This window comes from Peromyscus eremicus, chromosome 14 (genome assembly GCF_949786415.1).
Source record: "Peromyscus eremicus chromosome 14, PerEre_H2_v1, whole genome shotgun sequence".
In the NCBI taxonomy this organism is placed as follows: Eukaryota; Metazoa; Chordata; class Mammalia; order Rodentia; family Cricetidae; genus Peromyscus; species Peromyscus eremicus.
In genome coordinates, this window is record NC_081430.1 from 33983988 (window position 1) to 34000405 (window position 16418).

The window sequence follows — 16418 nt, forward strand, 5'->3', positions numbered from 1 at the left end:
ACACCAGGACCAACGACAACAGTGTATTTAGGCTTATGGTTACAGAAGGAGAGAGAGTCCATAATGGTGCGGGAGGTACGGAGGCAGGCTGCCAGAGCAGAAAGCTGGAAAACCACATCTTTAGCTGTAAAGCATAAAGCAGAGAACACAAACTGGAATGAAATAGTACCTGTCCCCTTAAAACATACTTCTTCCAGCAAGGCCATACCTCCTAAGCCTCCCCCAAAGACCCACACCAACGGGGCCTCATTCAAACCACTACAAAGATCAAATCTTGCTATAGAACCTCATTTAAGGAATAGTGATAGATGAAACCTATAAGACAAAGCAAACATATACCTCAAAGCTGAAAGAGAAACAACACGGTTCTAGAGCAAAGTGGCAAGACAGACTTAAGGAATGAGCCATACTGTTACATGTACCACAGTCGGAAGCACGTGAAAATTGAAGAGCAGGGTTTGTTTTTACATATTGCACCCTACTCCTTGTATTCCAGAAGTACTTTTCATTCTATCTTTTTTTAATATCTCTTATTCCTTTTTTGTTGTTGTTGCTATTGTTGTTTTTCAAGATAGGGTTTCTCTCTGTAACAGCCCTGGTTGTCCTAGAACTTGCTTTGTAGCCCAAGCTGGCCGAACTCACAGAGAGCTGCCTGCCTCTGCATCCCAAGTGCTGGGATTAAAGATGTGCACCACCATTGCCCAGCTCTTATTCTTATATAAAAATTGTGTATATTCACATAGAAAATTTGGAAAATAGGAAAAAAAAGAAAAATTAAAAGTTTTTCACGATCCCACTATTGAAAGAGATTTACATGTAGTCAGTATTTTGGGTTTGTTGTTGTTGTTGTTTGTTTGTTTGTTTGTTTTTCCAGACAGGGTTTCTCTGTGAACAATTGTGACTGTCCTGGAACTTGCTCTGTAGCCCAGGCTGGCCTCAAACTTACAGAGATCTACCTGGCTCTGCCTCCCGAGTGTTGGGGTTAAAGGCGTGCGCCACCAGTGCCTTGCAATATTTTGTTATTTTAATTTATGTATAAAGGTTCAGATCTTATTTCCATAAATGAAAGTGTCCCCCTTTAAAAAAATATTTATATGTATGAGTGTTTTGCCTGTACCTGTGTATGTGCATGTGTGGTTCCTCAGCAGAGGTAAGCAGAGGGTGCTGGAACTGGACTGAAAGATAGTTATGAGCTGTCATGTGTGTGCTCGGAACCAAATCCAGGTCCTCTGGTACAGCAGCAAGTACATTAACCGTTAAGACACCTCCAGCCCCTAAAGTGTGCCACCTTTCATGTACTTTATTATGAACATTTTTTTAACATCAAATAATATGTAGTAGGAGTTTAGTGGCTATGAATAATAGTACATATAATGTCATAGTCTGTTTAACTGATCTTTTTTTTTCAGAATTTAGACTTTAAAATTTTATTTTTATTTCAAGAATTCAGTGAATTTTTTTTGTTTTTAGTTTTTTAGTGAATTATATTTGTGCCTTGATATATAGGCTTATAATAACTTTCTTGTTATATTCTAACTTGACATCGTAATTATGTAGTTACCGATGATTTTATCAAAATAGAAAATTTAGATATTTAAAGGTCATTTTGACATGGAAAAGAGCCTTTTCATACAGCATAGGAAGGAGAGTATTTAAAGTTAAAAGCGTGTGAAGTGAGTACTGAGGAAACAGGCTGTTAGCCTTGAGTAAGCATCTGTCTTTTTGATCATGTTTCAAGACAAGTGGGAGTTTACAGACTACTCTTTAAAGCACTGCCTTTTAATAGCACTGCTATTCTTCCTGATATTAGCTTAAATGAGTCATGATGTCTTTCTCCTTGGTAATGGCAGACAATATGATGGTAGGAACTGTTTTTGTTTTGATTTTTAAATACTATTTCATTTTAATCTTGTTTCCTTTAAAAAATATTACAGTTATTAGTTTGTGCATGTGTGACACTGTGTCACAGTGAGCATGTGGTGGTGAGAGGACAACTTGTAGGAGTTGGTTTCCTGCTTCCTCCACGTGAGGGTTAAACTCAGGTCATCGGGCTTGGCAGCAAGATTCTTTGCCCACTGAGCCATTTCTCCCGCCCATGGTGTTGGTTTTGTAACAGTACTAACCACAGTGCTCTTCCCACTGTTGATGACAATGAAGGAAAGCCCCAAGTAATACAGTTCAAGGATGTAGCAGGATGGGTTTATTACTGCTTACCTTTGAATAGGAAGCCCTGATACAAGAGACAGTGTGGAGAGTCAACTCTAAATTCAGCAGATATTCTCTGTGGTTCGTACTGTAGATAGTAAGCATGAAAGATGCAGACAATTCAGTCCCTGCATTCATATGTGATGTATATGTTTGTTATGTCTTATTGGTTGTATCTACTACTGTTATTATTGCTTCTCTATAGCAAGATGTGTGTGTGTGTGTGTGTGTGTGTGTGTGTGTGTGTGTGTGTGTGTGTGTGTTTTAAAGTCGAAAGGAAAAGATGAGTTTAGTTTAATGTTAACAAATTTTAATGTGTGTATGAATTGCCTCGGGATCTTGTTCAAAACATAGATTCTGGAGCCAGTGAAATGACTCAGTGGGTAGAGGCACTTGCCACCAACCCTAATGACCTGAGTTTGATCTCCGGGACCCATATGAGTCAAGGGGAGTGGGTATTGATTGTATTCTTCTGTGAATAGGAAAAACTCTCTTTGTCAGGTGTGGTGGCACATGCCTATCATCACTGCATTTGGCATGTTGAAGCAGACTTATGAATTACAAGCCAGCCTGGGCTAAATGGCAAATTTGAGGTCAGCCTCTATAAATCAATCAGTCAATCAATCAATAAACAATAGGCTTCATAATGTATTTATAGCTAAGTTGGTAGAGTGCCTGCCCAGCATGACGAGACTCTGAGTTCCGTCTCCAGTGCTTCAAAAATTGTGTCTGATGGCTCATATCTGTAATGTCAGCATTTGGGAGTTAGAGGCAGAAAAATCAGGGATTTATGTTATTCATGACTACATAATGAATTTGAACCCAGCCTGGGCTATGAGATCCTATCTCAAACCCTCTAAAACAAGGAAATTTGATATTAGAGCTTGTCAAAATCATTAACAGACTGAAAGTTATCAGTGTAAATATTAGATTATCACCGATAAGTAGTTTTCTTTTTAAAATTCTAGAATTCTCTGAATATGAAAATTTTGTATTTAATGCTTGTAAAAACCATGAAAATTATGTTAATGGAAATAGAGAACTGCACGTTCTCTACAGTGTGGAAGCTAAAAAAAAAAAAAAAAACACCTGGATGTAGTAGAGTTATTAGAGTTTGGAAAGGTAATAGGGGAGGATGGGTAAAAAAAAAAAAAAAAAAAAAACGCTGAAATTAATTGCAAAGCAAATATAATATAAAGGAATCTTTACTGGATTACCTACTGTTTTATCTGTTAATGCATCTTTTTAAAAGTATTCAATTAGAAGTTCACTGTAAATGGCTTGTTTAATTCTATTTGATCCTTTTACTACTATCATATGATCAATTGTAGAAATTGTAGTACTGAATTGTGGACTTTTATCACTTATAGACCATGTGATATGCATAAGAAAGTACCTGGAAACCATTCATTTTGTGTGTGTGTGTGTGTGTGTGTGTGTGTGTGTGTGTGTGTGTGTGTATGAGATATACTTGGGCTTTTTTGTTTGTTTGTTGCTAGTCAGGCTTCTCACATGTTTGTAGGCACATGCTTTATCACTGAATACACCTCTATCCCCTACTTAAGTGGTTGTAACTGGAGCCTAGTGCTTACATACTTTACCTATTCATTTGTAATAGTTCTATTTGGGCTGCAGAATATTAGTAATAACTTTACTGTGGTGAGAAGAGTAGGCTGTTTATTCAGTGATCTTCAGTTGCTTATTAACTAACCCTGAAAGATGGAATAGAGTAGAGCTTATGCTGCTGAGCAGACTTTTTTTCCTTTGTGTTTTTCTTTCATCCTTTATCATCATTTTGTCTCCTCACTAATTGTCAGATATATATTGCAGAAAGGTAAAGAAAAGAATTGAGATATAGTAAAGAAAAAGGCTTTTCTATCTTGGAAGGAAAAATATTGTTAGTGTGTCATGCTGAATGAGTGTATTGCATACTCAAAAATATTTTTCTTTTATCTGAGTTTTGCATTTGGATCTAAATTATTTTTTCATATTAATAAAAATATGAGGCTCAGCAAAAATTTGCTGACTTACTCTCTTCTCAGTTTTCAGCTCGTGACCTCATCTCATCTCCAACATTAAAGTCCACTCAAGGACTGCCGGTCAATGATGATTTATGTTTTAGCAGAAAAAGGTCCTCAAGAAACTTATTTCAGAGTAGTCGGGATTTTAACTCAGACTCGATTCCTACATGTGGTGCTGGTAAGTAAATTGTTTGGGGTAATAGGTGTGTTGAGCTAAGTTAAAGATTCTCTAAACTTCATTACCCATTTGTGGGCTTGTAAAAAGTATATATAATCCAACAGGCAAGTCTTGTTTAATAAATGCTTATTGAAGACTGGATAAAAAGCTGGCACTTTGACATGATTGTGTCATGAGATCATAGGTCTTCTCATTGCAGTCTATTAGTAATGTAGGGCCATAGTCCTTTAATAAGCCTCTAATATTTCTTGAGCATCTCTACATGTCAGATACTTTTCTTAGTGAGATGTAGCTTTCAAGAAAGGCATAACAAAGCCAAAGCAGATTGTACTCTGTGTTGGATGTGGTGATATATACCTTTAATGCTAGTACTAGGGAAGGAGAGACCCACAGATCTCTGTGAGTTCCAGGCCTTGTCTACAGAGTTTCAGGCCAGCCAGGACTACATAGTGAAGCCTGTCTCAAAAACAAAGCAAACAGAAAAGCTTCAATTCTAGTTGGGCAGGGGAGCAAATATTAAATCCATGTAAGACTTGGAAGAGTAGATGGTGATGTGAAAGAGGAAGAGGAATATTTTAAACCACATGATTAAAGGCTGCCGTATTCAGGAGGGGATATTGGAAGCAAACCAGAAGGTGTGAGGAGAGAGGAGCAAGTGGTTTCAGGGCAGAGTGAATAAGAAGTTGAGTGGAGGACAAAGGTGGCAGAGACTAGTGTGACCGGAATGAGAAGAAAGGAGTGCAGAGCTGAAAATGACCGAGACCATGGAGGTCCTCCGTGGGGAGACCTCTTAGACGACTGGATGAGCTAGCCTTTACTCTGAGAACTTTCAAGAAGTGCTGTACTTGCCTTAGGTCTTGCAAGCTCATTCTAGATATTATATTTAAAACAGGTGAAGGGAAGACAAAGGGAGAAAGAGGGAGAACCATTTGAGTTCCTTGTCATAACCCTGGCTAAGGTTTATAGAGAATTTAGCCAGCATAGCAGTGAATGTAGTGAGAAATGATGGGATTCTGGTTACATGTCATAGGTAAAATTGACATGATTTGCTGGTAAATTCCTTACAAAGAGTGAGAAAGGGGAAGTAAAAAAATAATCTAAGAACTTCAGAAAAATTGAAAAGATGTTTAATTGTGTAATTGTCATAGAAACTAGGTATTCATCCAGGCATGGTGGTGTATGCCATCAGCCCCCGCACTGGGGATACAGAAGAACTCAATATGTAGACCAGGCTGGCCTTGAACTCACAGAGATCTTCCTGCCTCTACGTCTGTCTCCTGAATGCTCATTGAGTTGTGTCAAGGCAGAGTTCCTCTTATTTTCCTGTGTGTGTGTGTGTGTGTGTGTGTGTGTGTGTGTGTGTGTGTCCTGTAAGTGAGGCAAGCAAGAGAAGAATAACATTTGTTATTAGAAAATCTGATTAGTCATAAGAGTTAAAAAAAAAAGGCCAGAATATAGTGACACCAACATTTATGAAATATATATTCATCAAATAACATTTACTTTCACTTTGTTTCCCCCTGTGCCTCCCTTCAAAGGTAATGCTGTGACTCATCAGACAAATCTTCCTGGGAAGTGTGGGCAACTTGGACTGTCACAGATAGGTAAAACTGGCAGTGTGGGTTCTGACTTACAGTTCCTGGGAACAGCCAATGGCCACCAAGATAAAGGTATTTATAAATATGTAAGATTTCTGACACTAGCTCACGTGTTACTTTGTATAATAATAATAATGAAAACTTGTTACAATTTAATGACACTAATACTTTTCATAATTATTATTCTAAAATGTTAGACTTTTTAATTTTGATTTAAATATGACTAATTAAAGTTTATAAACTTCTGATGAAGGCTAACATAAATTGAAAATAACATTAAATGAGTACCATATGCGTGCAGTTATTTAAATTTTAAAGCTACATAGAATTCGTTGTTGTCTTTTTAGGAACTATAACTTCTTGACAGGTTATTTCCGATAAGAGAGGATATAAAGTGGACATGGTGGCCTGTGCTTGTGATCCAAGCATAAGCAGGAAAATTGCAGAATTGTCATGACATAAAGGCTGGGTCAGCCTGGGCTACAGGATGGGAACCTGTTTCAAAAAAAGGGGAAAAATGTAGAGGCGTAAGAGGATAGATATAAGCGTATACACTACTGTATACACAAGTAGTTGTGAAAATTGATCTGATGGTAGCTTATTAGAAGACCGCTTGCCTAGAACACAGACTCTGGGTTTCATCCCAAGAACTATTATTTTAAACAAACAAACAAACAAAAGCTGTGCCTGTTTTTGCATGCCTTTAATTCCAGCGCTAGGAAGGTGGAGTTGGGAGTTAGGAAGTTCAAGGCCAGTGCAGGCTAGGTAGTGAGTTTGAAGGAGGCTTCACAACAAACAAAAGCAAAAGATAGGACAAAAGTGAAAGAAAGACAAGATGTAGAATTAAGTCAAACTTGCCAATAATTGCTACCAACGTAAATAAGACAGACTTACATTTACACTACAGTGGTGGGACTGGAAAGATGGCTCGGGTGGTGAAGACCTTGCCTTGCAAACATGGGACCTTTGATCACAATTTCTAGCACCCGTGTAAATCCAGACCCAGGACAGTGCACCTGTAACGCCAGGGTTGGCAAAGCAGGGAGAGGTGATTGCTCGCTCGGTGTGACTGCTGACTGTTGCTGTCAGACTACGTTAGCCTAGGCCAAAAATAAGGTGGAGAGCAGTGGAGGACCAGAACGGGGAGATTACAGGGGGGAATACAGCTATAGAGAATTTGCTTAACATGTGAAGGACCCTGTGGTAAATACTAAATGCCACACTTTTAAAAAGTCATTATTTAAAAGGTATCAAACGTAAGTTGGGAGAAGATAAAGTATGGAAAAAAAAAGACAAATGCTCAAAGAATAAATATGTTGATACAGAAATATGTCCACCAAAATTATTATGAGAAGAATGATTCACTAAAAATACTCTTTTAATGTATGTACTTGAGATAAATGCCTATTTATATTTGCATAATACAATTTTATAAAATTACATGGAGAAAATAACTTTACAAATATGGTAGAAATTTTCAGTAGGATAAGAAAGCTTTGGATTCGAAGATATGAAGTGTTAGTGTTCAAAATTAATTCTATGCCTGACACCATATAAAAACATAAATGCTATATGCTGGGGAATCTGACTGTGAAAGGGGAAGAGCCTTTGAACTCTGAGACAATGTGTAAATGTAAATAACGTATTCTCTTTGTTCTGTTACAGTATATGCTAGCCTAAATTTCAGCAATAAGACACAGCAAACGTTTGGTAGTCAAACAGAGCGAACTTCTTCATACTCTGGTTCAAATGCGAGCCCAGGACCCTTTATCCTTCCGTCCTATCCTCTCTCATCTCCTCGAACTAGTCCAAAGCACACATCTCCTCTTTCTGTATCTCCAAAGAAATCTCAAGATAATTCCATGAGTTTCTCAAATTCTTGGCCTCTTAAAAGCTTTGAAGGACTATCAAAACCAAGTCCACAGAAAAAACTTGTCAACCAGAAATCATCTGACCCTACAGGTAGGAACAATGGTAAAGATTAGTGTGCTTTATTTAAGTTTATGTTTGAATTCATGCTTTGAAGTTAGTATATAACGTTCTTAGATTTTAAATCCTGAGAATTATATTTTCTTCTGACATACAAATATTTTGGAAAGTATTTAACAGTGTATTTAATAGACAAAATAGATAATTAAAATTTATTTGAAATGGTCATTTACTTACATTGCCACTTTAAGATGTTTTTTTTTTCAGAACTAGGAAAGTAATAATGCTTTATAGTAGAAAGGTACATGTTGCTTAAGGGCCTACTGGCAAGTTTTTACCATTACAAATATAAAGTATCATTCACATTTTACCATAATACATATTCATGTATTTGACATTCAGTAGTTTTTTTATATTTGTGTAAAATTATTGTAAAAAATTTTATCCTGTTTTTAACTAAAATGTTATCTCTTAATAATATGGTACTCCAAAATCGTGATATTAGCATATAAGTTCATTCAGACAAATCCAGTTTCTAACTAAAGTCTATTAAAAGGCATTCCTTATATCCTACATACTTTTTTATCTTCAGCCTCTAAGATAAGATATTCCACTTTTGAGACACCCACGCAACTAGAGTTCAGTTTATAAACATAAGCTCAATGCTTTTATACTCAGCTTATTACATCACAACATTCTCCTCACACTGATCCATCATATGCTTTTAGTAATTTCTTTGTTTTTCCTCTAAGATCAAATATCATATTGAAAACTTTGGTCTGTGGGTATAACACAGTGGTAGAGCTCTTGCTCTTAGTATATGTGAAGTGTTGATTTTGATCCCAGAATCTCAAAAGTGTGTGTGTGTGTGTCTGTTCAGCTTGTTCTCCCCAGTGACTAGTGCTGCTTCACACATACCAGTATAATTAAACAAAAAGTATACACTTTCTGGCTTATTTTGGACTTTTATCATTAACAAATATTAGTCATGATGACTGAAAATGTAGCTTAGTATGTAGTATTTTTATGTAATATGCAGGGATTTCATATGATTATTTTTGCTATATTTATTAGGGAACACTAATGCTTTTATTTCATCTTGTTTTACATAATAGTCTGTTTCTAATATAAGATAATTGTTAGTAATACTTTCTCATCGGGACCACTAGCCCGTATATAACGACACAGAGACTTATTAATTATGAAAGCTTGGCCTTAAGCTTAGGCTTCTCTCAACTAGCTGTTATAACTTAAGTTAACTCATTTATATTAATCTATGTTTTGCCACATGGTGTTACCTCTCTTCCATCTTGCACTTCCTATTTCTTCTCCGTGTCTGGCTGGTGACTCCACCTTTCTTCTTCCCAGAGTTCTATCTCTACCCGGAAGTCCCACCTATACCTCCTTTCTAGCTATTGGCCATTCAGTTTTTTATTATGATCGCAATATTTTATTATTATAGCAATACATCTTCACACAGTGTACAAATATTTCACAACAGATAATGTGCTATTTAATTTAAAGATAATATATTCTAGCCAGGTGGTGGTGGCGCATGCCTTTCATCCCATCACTTGGGAGGCAGAGGCAGGCAGATCTCTGTGAGTTCGAGGCCAGCCTGGGCTACAGAGTGAGTTCCAGGACAGGCTCCAAACTTACTTCCTCTGAAAATAAGAGAAAATAAAATACATGTTTTTCATACAGGAGAAAATTCTCAAGAAAAAACTACTCCAGTTCAACTTACACCTGCCTTGGTGAGATCACCTTCTTCCCGCAGAGGCCTAAATGGGACAAAGCCTGTCCCTCCCATACCAAGGGGACTAAGCCTTTTGCCTGATAAAACTGACTTAAGCACAGTGGGACACAAAAAGAAACAGCCTGATGATATTTGGAAAAGTGAAAAAGATAGTCTTACAATTGATCTTTCGGAATTGAATTTCAGGGATAAAGATTTGGATCAAGAAGAGGTGAGAACTCAGATCACTGTTAATCATTAAAAATCCCTTTAATATTCTGTTATATAATTGCTGCATAAGGAAAAAGTGGTACTTTTTATACCACAACAGTTTTTCTTACATACAAAAATAATTCAGTTTGGGGGCTGGCAATGTAGCTCACTTGTAACTCATTACTTTGAAGTGTAGCCCATGCAGGCTTCATGTAAATTTCATAATCTATAAAATGGCTTCCTCCTGTTGCAATCCAGAAGATAAGGAGCTGTAGAGCTGATTAATTTCGCTCACTTGTAGTCTGTGATTTCTACTTTCAGAGTCACCAATTCAGTATTAATTGAAGTCATATAATATAGTCAGTCATTTTGCCATTTGCCAAAAATGTCATGGTTAGTAATAGGGGGGAGTTGTCTTCATAGCAACTCACAGCCTACTAGGTTGTTTATTAACCTGAACAATGTAATCTAGTTTTTATTCTGTGCATATATCAGCATCCATTTTGTTTGTACTAGATGGAGGATTGGCTAGCTTGGCAAAGTTAATGGAGTTCAAAAATCTAAGGATACTTCTTGTATATAGATAAGAATTCAATCTCACGAGTTATTTTCTTTTTTTCTTAGATGCAGAGCTCTCTTAGGTCCCTTCGTAATAGTGCAGCTAAGAAAAGGGCCAAGCTGAGTGGCAGTGGCGGCGGCAGCACCTCTGATATCGACAGTCCCGACTCTGCCATGAAGCTTGAGCTGACCATGGACTCCCCATCCCGGTCTTCCTCTCCAAACATCAGCTCTTACAGTGAAAGTGGAGTTTACAGCCAAGAGTCCTTGACCTCGTCTCTTTCTACAACTCCCCAGGGGAAGAGAATAATGTATTTGATTTTCTGACGTGTTAATATTCACCTTTAATTGTGATCTAGACCTTTAACACTGTATCCGGAAAAGACTTAAAGTGATTTTATTTTTAGTTCTTAAAAGTGTTTAAATGTTAAATACACCAGGTGCAGTGGCACATGCCTTTAATCCTAGCACTGGGAAGGCAGAGGCAGGCAGATCTCTGTGAGTTTGAGTATTACTTGATCTATATAGCAAGCTTCAGGCTTACTAGAGCTGTATAGTAAGACCTTGTTTAAAAATAAAACAAAAAGGAAGAGGTTAACTACCTGTAAGTTACAGTGTGGAAGTTTACACATACTACCTACCTTGTTAACCGTTAGTGGACTAGGGATAGCAAGAGGGTGTGACTCTAGCTGTAACTTAGACCTCCTGATTATTACGGTCCTTGGATCAAACCCCCAGTTATTTTCCTAAGATTTATTCTAATACTCTTGGTCCCTTAGCTCTTTTCTAGATCATTTGTTTTTTTTTGCCAACTATGTTATTTTATTTATTTATTTTTTTATTTTGACTCATCACAAGTTCATTCTAGTTGATGAGTAAGTTCTTCCTAGGTATTGCCCCCCTATTTCTTATATCTTATTTCCATAATCTTCTAAAGCTTGGGACTCCATACTTATAGCTCATGGAACCCAGTGAGGAGTCGGTCTACCTACAGAATAGTGCTAGGATTCCTGGCTATCTTACCAGCTTTCCCAGAAAGCCTCTACTCTGAAAAAGTGACTTCACCCTGGACTCTGCGCATTTCTGTGACCTCATAGAATTTGAAGTCATTCTCCCTTTATTTGGGATTGAAAGTCCGTTGTAGAATTGCCGTGATATGGGTAGATAGATGTATATTTAAATAATTGCTAAACAGCCTCTCTAAATTGATGATATAACTTTATATTCCCATTGGTAATGTGAAAGTTACGACTGTTGCTTGTTCTTGCTAAAATTTGATGATGTCAGTCCTTTTTTGTTTTGTTTTGTTTTGGCTTTATTTGGATCCCTGTTAATAGACAGTTATCAGAAGTAAATTTTTAAAATTTAAAATTATCTTCAATTTAATGAATTTAATAAACCTCACAAATGGAGGTAAAGACTGCCTAATTAAAGGAAAGGTGATCTTTTATTTTGGCAATTATAGAATTTAACTGAATTTTTATGTTCCATTTTAGAAGTTTGTCTCCTCCTTTAGTTTTCTCCTTCACATTTTTAACTTAAATCACAACTTACACTTGGAAACCTTTTATTCCTGGAAATTCTTTCATTGTTCCTTCCCAGATGGAATATTGGAATATATTTACAGAATGATCTAGAGTGACTTTAACCAAGTAACAGTTTACAATGAGCATTATATATAGATATATAGATATCTATATATCTATATATCCCTCTTAAACCTAATGTCCTTCCTTGATCCTCTAAAAAGATGAAATTTTGTGTTGTAACTCCTTCAGATGCAACATAGTGTTAAAAATTTGAAACCAATTGAGAAGAGAAGTTCATTTTATATTTGTAACATTTAGAATTATGTATTTTTCCTTTTGTCTCACAGAGTTATTTTCTTCAAGTATCTTTTTTAAATTATTTTATGTGCATTGGTGTGAAGGTGTCAGATCCCCTGGAACTGGAGTTACAGACAGTTGTGAGCTGCCATGTGGGTGCTGGAATTGAACCTGGGTCCTCTGGAAGAGCAGCCAGTGCTCTTAACTGATGAGCCATCTCTCTTGCCCCTAAGTATTGAACTCTCTAAGATGAGAATTGACCACATTACCTTTAATGAATTTAAGATTTCTACCTTGAGTTTCACTGCTTTGGAATACATTCTTCTGGGGAAATGTGAATGATCTGGGGATTGAACAGGGCCTTGTAGTTACTAGACAAGCATATCACTGACTACATCTGCAGCCCTTTTGTGATTTTTTGTTGTTGTTTTCTTAATGGTTTTGCCAAGTTTTCCAGGCTGCTATATAGTCTAGGATGGCCTTACCTCCAGAATTCTCCTGCCTCAGCTTCCCAAGTAGAGAATAATTATTCTTAACCACCTTGTATCTTGCCTCAAGAGTCATTAACACCACCACTGCCTCCGGAGAGAAGTCATCTCTAGTGAGTTGGAAGGGAAGCTGTTGCAAACTGTCCTTTTAGAATGAAGATTTTTTTTCTTTCCTCCAGCTAAAGTATACTCAAGATGATTGTACTTTTCTAGTAGTCTAGAGAAATGGCTCTTTTGAAAGCTTCAAAGTAAGCCATCAAGATGGTTCTCTGGGTAAAGGTGCTTACCATCAAGCCTGATGCCCTGAGTTTGAGCTCCAGGACCCACATGGCAGAAGGAAAGAAACAATTTCTGACCTTTACATGCTGCACACATGTACTTACACACACATACACACTTTTTTGTGTATACAAAATAAATATTAAAAAGTTTAATTACTTAAAGTTGATTTCTTACTAAGGATATTGGAATATATACATGGTAACTAGCTAGTCAGTTGTGGTGCTTTGTAAAATGTCTGTCATTCATTGTATTATAACATTACTGGATATCTTTGCATTAAGATTTAATATTCTTAATGATGAAAGTTTGCTTTGTTTGTTAAGCAAGGCCCGTGGGCCTTCATAATATATATGGATGGTAGAGCAAAGAGTAGTTTTTAGAAAGTGGCATTTACAAACTCAGTTGTTGCCGGGCGGTGGTGGCGCACGCCTTTAATCCCAGCACTTGGGAGGCAGAGCCAGGCAGATCTCTGTGAGTTCGAGGCCAGCCTGGACTACCAAGTGAGTTCCAGGAAAGGCGCAAAGCTACACAGAGAAACCCTGTCTCGAAAAACCAAAAAAAAAACAAAACAACAAAAAAAAAAAACTCAGTTGTTGCTCCTGTTCATAATACAGTGTTGTCTCTATTTCTGTCTGTATAACAATAGATTACATGTATATAGTATTACATGTAATTCATGTAGTACATGTAATACATGAACATACATATAGTATAACAATAGATTACATGTATATAGTATTTTAGGAGATGATTTGGATCTGCTTCTTTTACAACTCAGGCAGTAAAATTCACTTTTAGCTAGGCCAGGCATAGTGATATACAAATATAATTCCGTCACTTAGGAGGCAGAGGCAAACAGATCTCTGTGAGTCTTTATAGTAAGTTCTAACACAGCCAAGACTACATAGTGAGACTTAGTCTCAAACTCAAAGCAAAACAACCCCCTGTGGGGTTTTTAGCCATAATTTTTCATTCTTGTTTTTGTGCTTATCTAGTATCCTAAAGTGTTAATGAGAAGAATATACGAAGAGTGATATAAGTGTTGCACAGCTCTAAATTGTAAATGTTTATTGAAATTACTTTGTTTCATTAGGTCAGACATATTTCCAACATTTGGATCAAAACCTTGCTCAACAAGACTATCTTCTGCAAAGAAAGTCTCCCATGCTGCTGAACAGAGTCCCAGTACAGGTATGTTGTTTTTGTAAATATGCTTTATAAAGAATATGGTTGATTTGTAATATAGGAAATGCATTTTAGATTTAGTTTTTATACTTACTAATTTACAACTAACCACAACTCATTAGAAAGGCATTCTATGAGTAAATATGGCTCTAGTTTTGAAAGAAATAATATTTACTTGACTCAGTCATTGATTTCCCTATGCCAGGTTCCTCCACAAGATATTTTATTTAACCAGGAGATGGTGGTGTATGCCTTTAATCCCAGCACTCAGGAGGCAGAGGCAGGAGGACCTCTGTGAGTTCAAGGCCACCCTAGTCTACAAAGTGAGTTACAAGACAGCCAGAGCTACAGAGAGAAACCCTGTCTCAAAAAAGCAGGGGGGAAAAAGATATTTTTATTTAATAGAAATGCACTGAAACCTGACTGTCACCATTTTGAGAGCTTGCTTAGTAATTCTAATATATAACATAGTTTGAGAACACTGGGTATCACAGAAGACAAGTTAAAAAAATTCGTTCATCTAGGCACTACTAGTTGTTACTAGTAACTGATTGTTATTTGTTTACATGCATGTGAACAAAATTCAATGCAGAAATGGTATAAAAATGATAAAGACAGGCCAGGCGGTGGTGGCGCACGCCTTTAATCCCAGCACTCGGGAGGCAGAGCCAGGCGGATCTCTGTGAGTTCGAGGCCAGCCTGGGCTACCAAGTGAGTTCCAGGAAAGGTGCAAAGCTACACAGAGAAACCCTGTCTCGAAAAACCAAAAAAAAAAAAAAAAAAAAAAAAAAAAAAAAGATAAAGACAGCATGTCTTTACCACAGATGCTTCCAGTGAATGTTTCTAAATATATTTTTACAGCTATTACTGTAAATAGCACTGAATTTCCTAAATGATTTTCTTACATTGTTAGTGTGAAATATTAGTAGAAACATTTCCACCTAAAGCCAATATCTTCCACCAATACCCAATATCTAGATTAACTGTTAAAACTAAGAATTTAAAGAAGAATCAGTTCCTTCTGCAAGGCTATTACCATTTCAAATGAGGTTTTAGTTTTATTTTTTTGAGAGAAGGTCTCATGTAGCCAGGTGGTCTTGACTTGCTGTAAGTGAGGATGGCCTTGAACATCTGTTCCTCCTGCCTCTACCTCATAAGTGTTAGTATTACTGGCATGTGCCACCATGCCAATCTTATGTGGTACTAGAGATCTAACCTAGGGCCATGTATGTGTAAGCACTTACAAGAGATATTTCTTTAAACTCGGTAGATTTAGCTGAAAGCTTTTGTCTTCTGTTTTCCTAGCCCAGCTTCCAACAGCTAGCACTTTTCCAACTATTTTATTTTCATTAAAGTATTGCACTATTAATGACTTATTTATTTTTATTTTCTGTGCATTGGTGCTTTGCTTGCGTGTATGTCTGTGTGAGGGTGTTGGATGCCCTGGAACTGGAGTTATAAACAGTTGTGAGCTGCCATGTGGGTGCAGAGACTTGAACTTGGGTCCTTTGGAAGAGCACCCAGTGCTCTTAACCTCTGAGCCATCTCTCCAGCTCCAAGTATTGCATTATTAAAAATGAAGTATATTATTATTGCTTGCTGGTTTATAATGTAGCTTTGTATAAAAATGGGCAGCAATGGAAATATGCTGAATAGGGATTTTTACGTAGTCAACATTATGTAGCTCCAGTAATGGTAAAGTATTATATAACATGGACAATAATAACATTCAAATGTGGACTAAATTCTTTGTTACTTGTTAAAGGGACATCCACAATAGTATTTTATTTTATTTAATTTTTTATTAGAGATAAAATACTATTTGAGTATTTGCAATATGCTAGGCAGTGTACTAAGTTCTTCATGTATATTTGCTTTTTCTGTCTTTTTTTTTTTTCTTTTTCCTTCTTTTTGAAGATGTAGGGGATCTAAAACAAGGGCTCACTGTGTAGACCAGGCTGACCTTGAACTTATATAGCCTGTGCTGACCTCAAACTCATGGTGCTCCTCCTGCCTCAGCCTCCCAGGCACTAGTACTTTTAAAGCACACACCACTATGTCTAACTCTATATTTCCTGCATTGAACTCATGTGACAGTTCTGGTCAAGTGTCTACTCTTCTTCCCATTTTACACACATTAAATGTCTTACCAGGATCTCTCAGCAGTTAAGTAGCAGGGCAGAAACCTAGTCTGCTGAAC

General features: G+C 36.8%; 1 protein-coding gene across 2 annotated transcripts in view; it reads left to right on the forward strand.

The window, feature by feature from the left end:
* The window catches only part of Togaram1 (TOG array regulator of axonemal microtubules 1), a 65612-nt gene that overhangs the window by 12673 nt on the left and 36521 nt on the right, over window positions 1-16418 (forward strand). For both annotated transcript variants that reach the window (XM_059279512.1, XM_059279510.1), the window contains exons 2-7: window positions 4248-4404; window positions 5943-6074; window positions 7668-7964; window positions 9636-9898; window positions 10504-10748; window positions 14127-14224. In XM_059279512.1, the coding sequence (XP_059135495.1) occupies window positions 4248-4404; window positions 5943-6074; window positions 7668-7964; window positions 9636-9898; window positions 10504-10748; window positions 14127-14224 (1192 nt within the window). The remainder of the gene's footprint in view (window positions 1-4247; window positions 4405-5942; window positions 6075-7667; window positions 7965-9635; window positions 9899-10503; window positions 10749-14126; window positions 14225-16418) is intronic.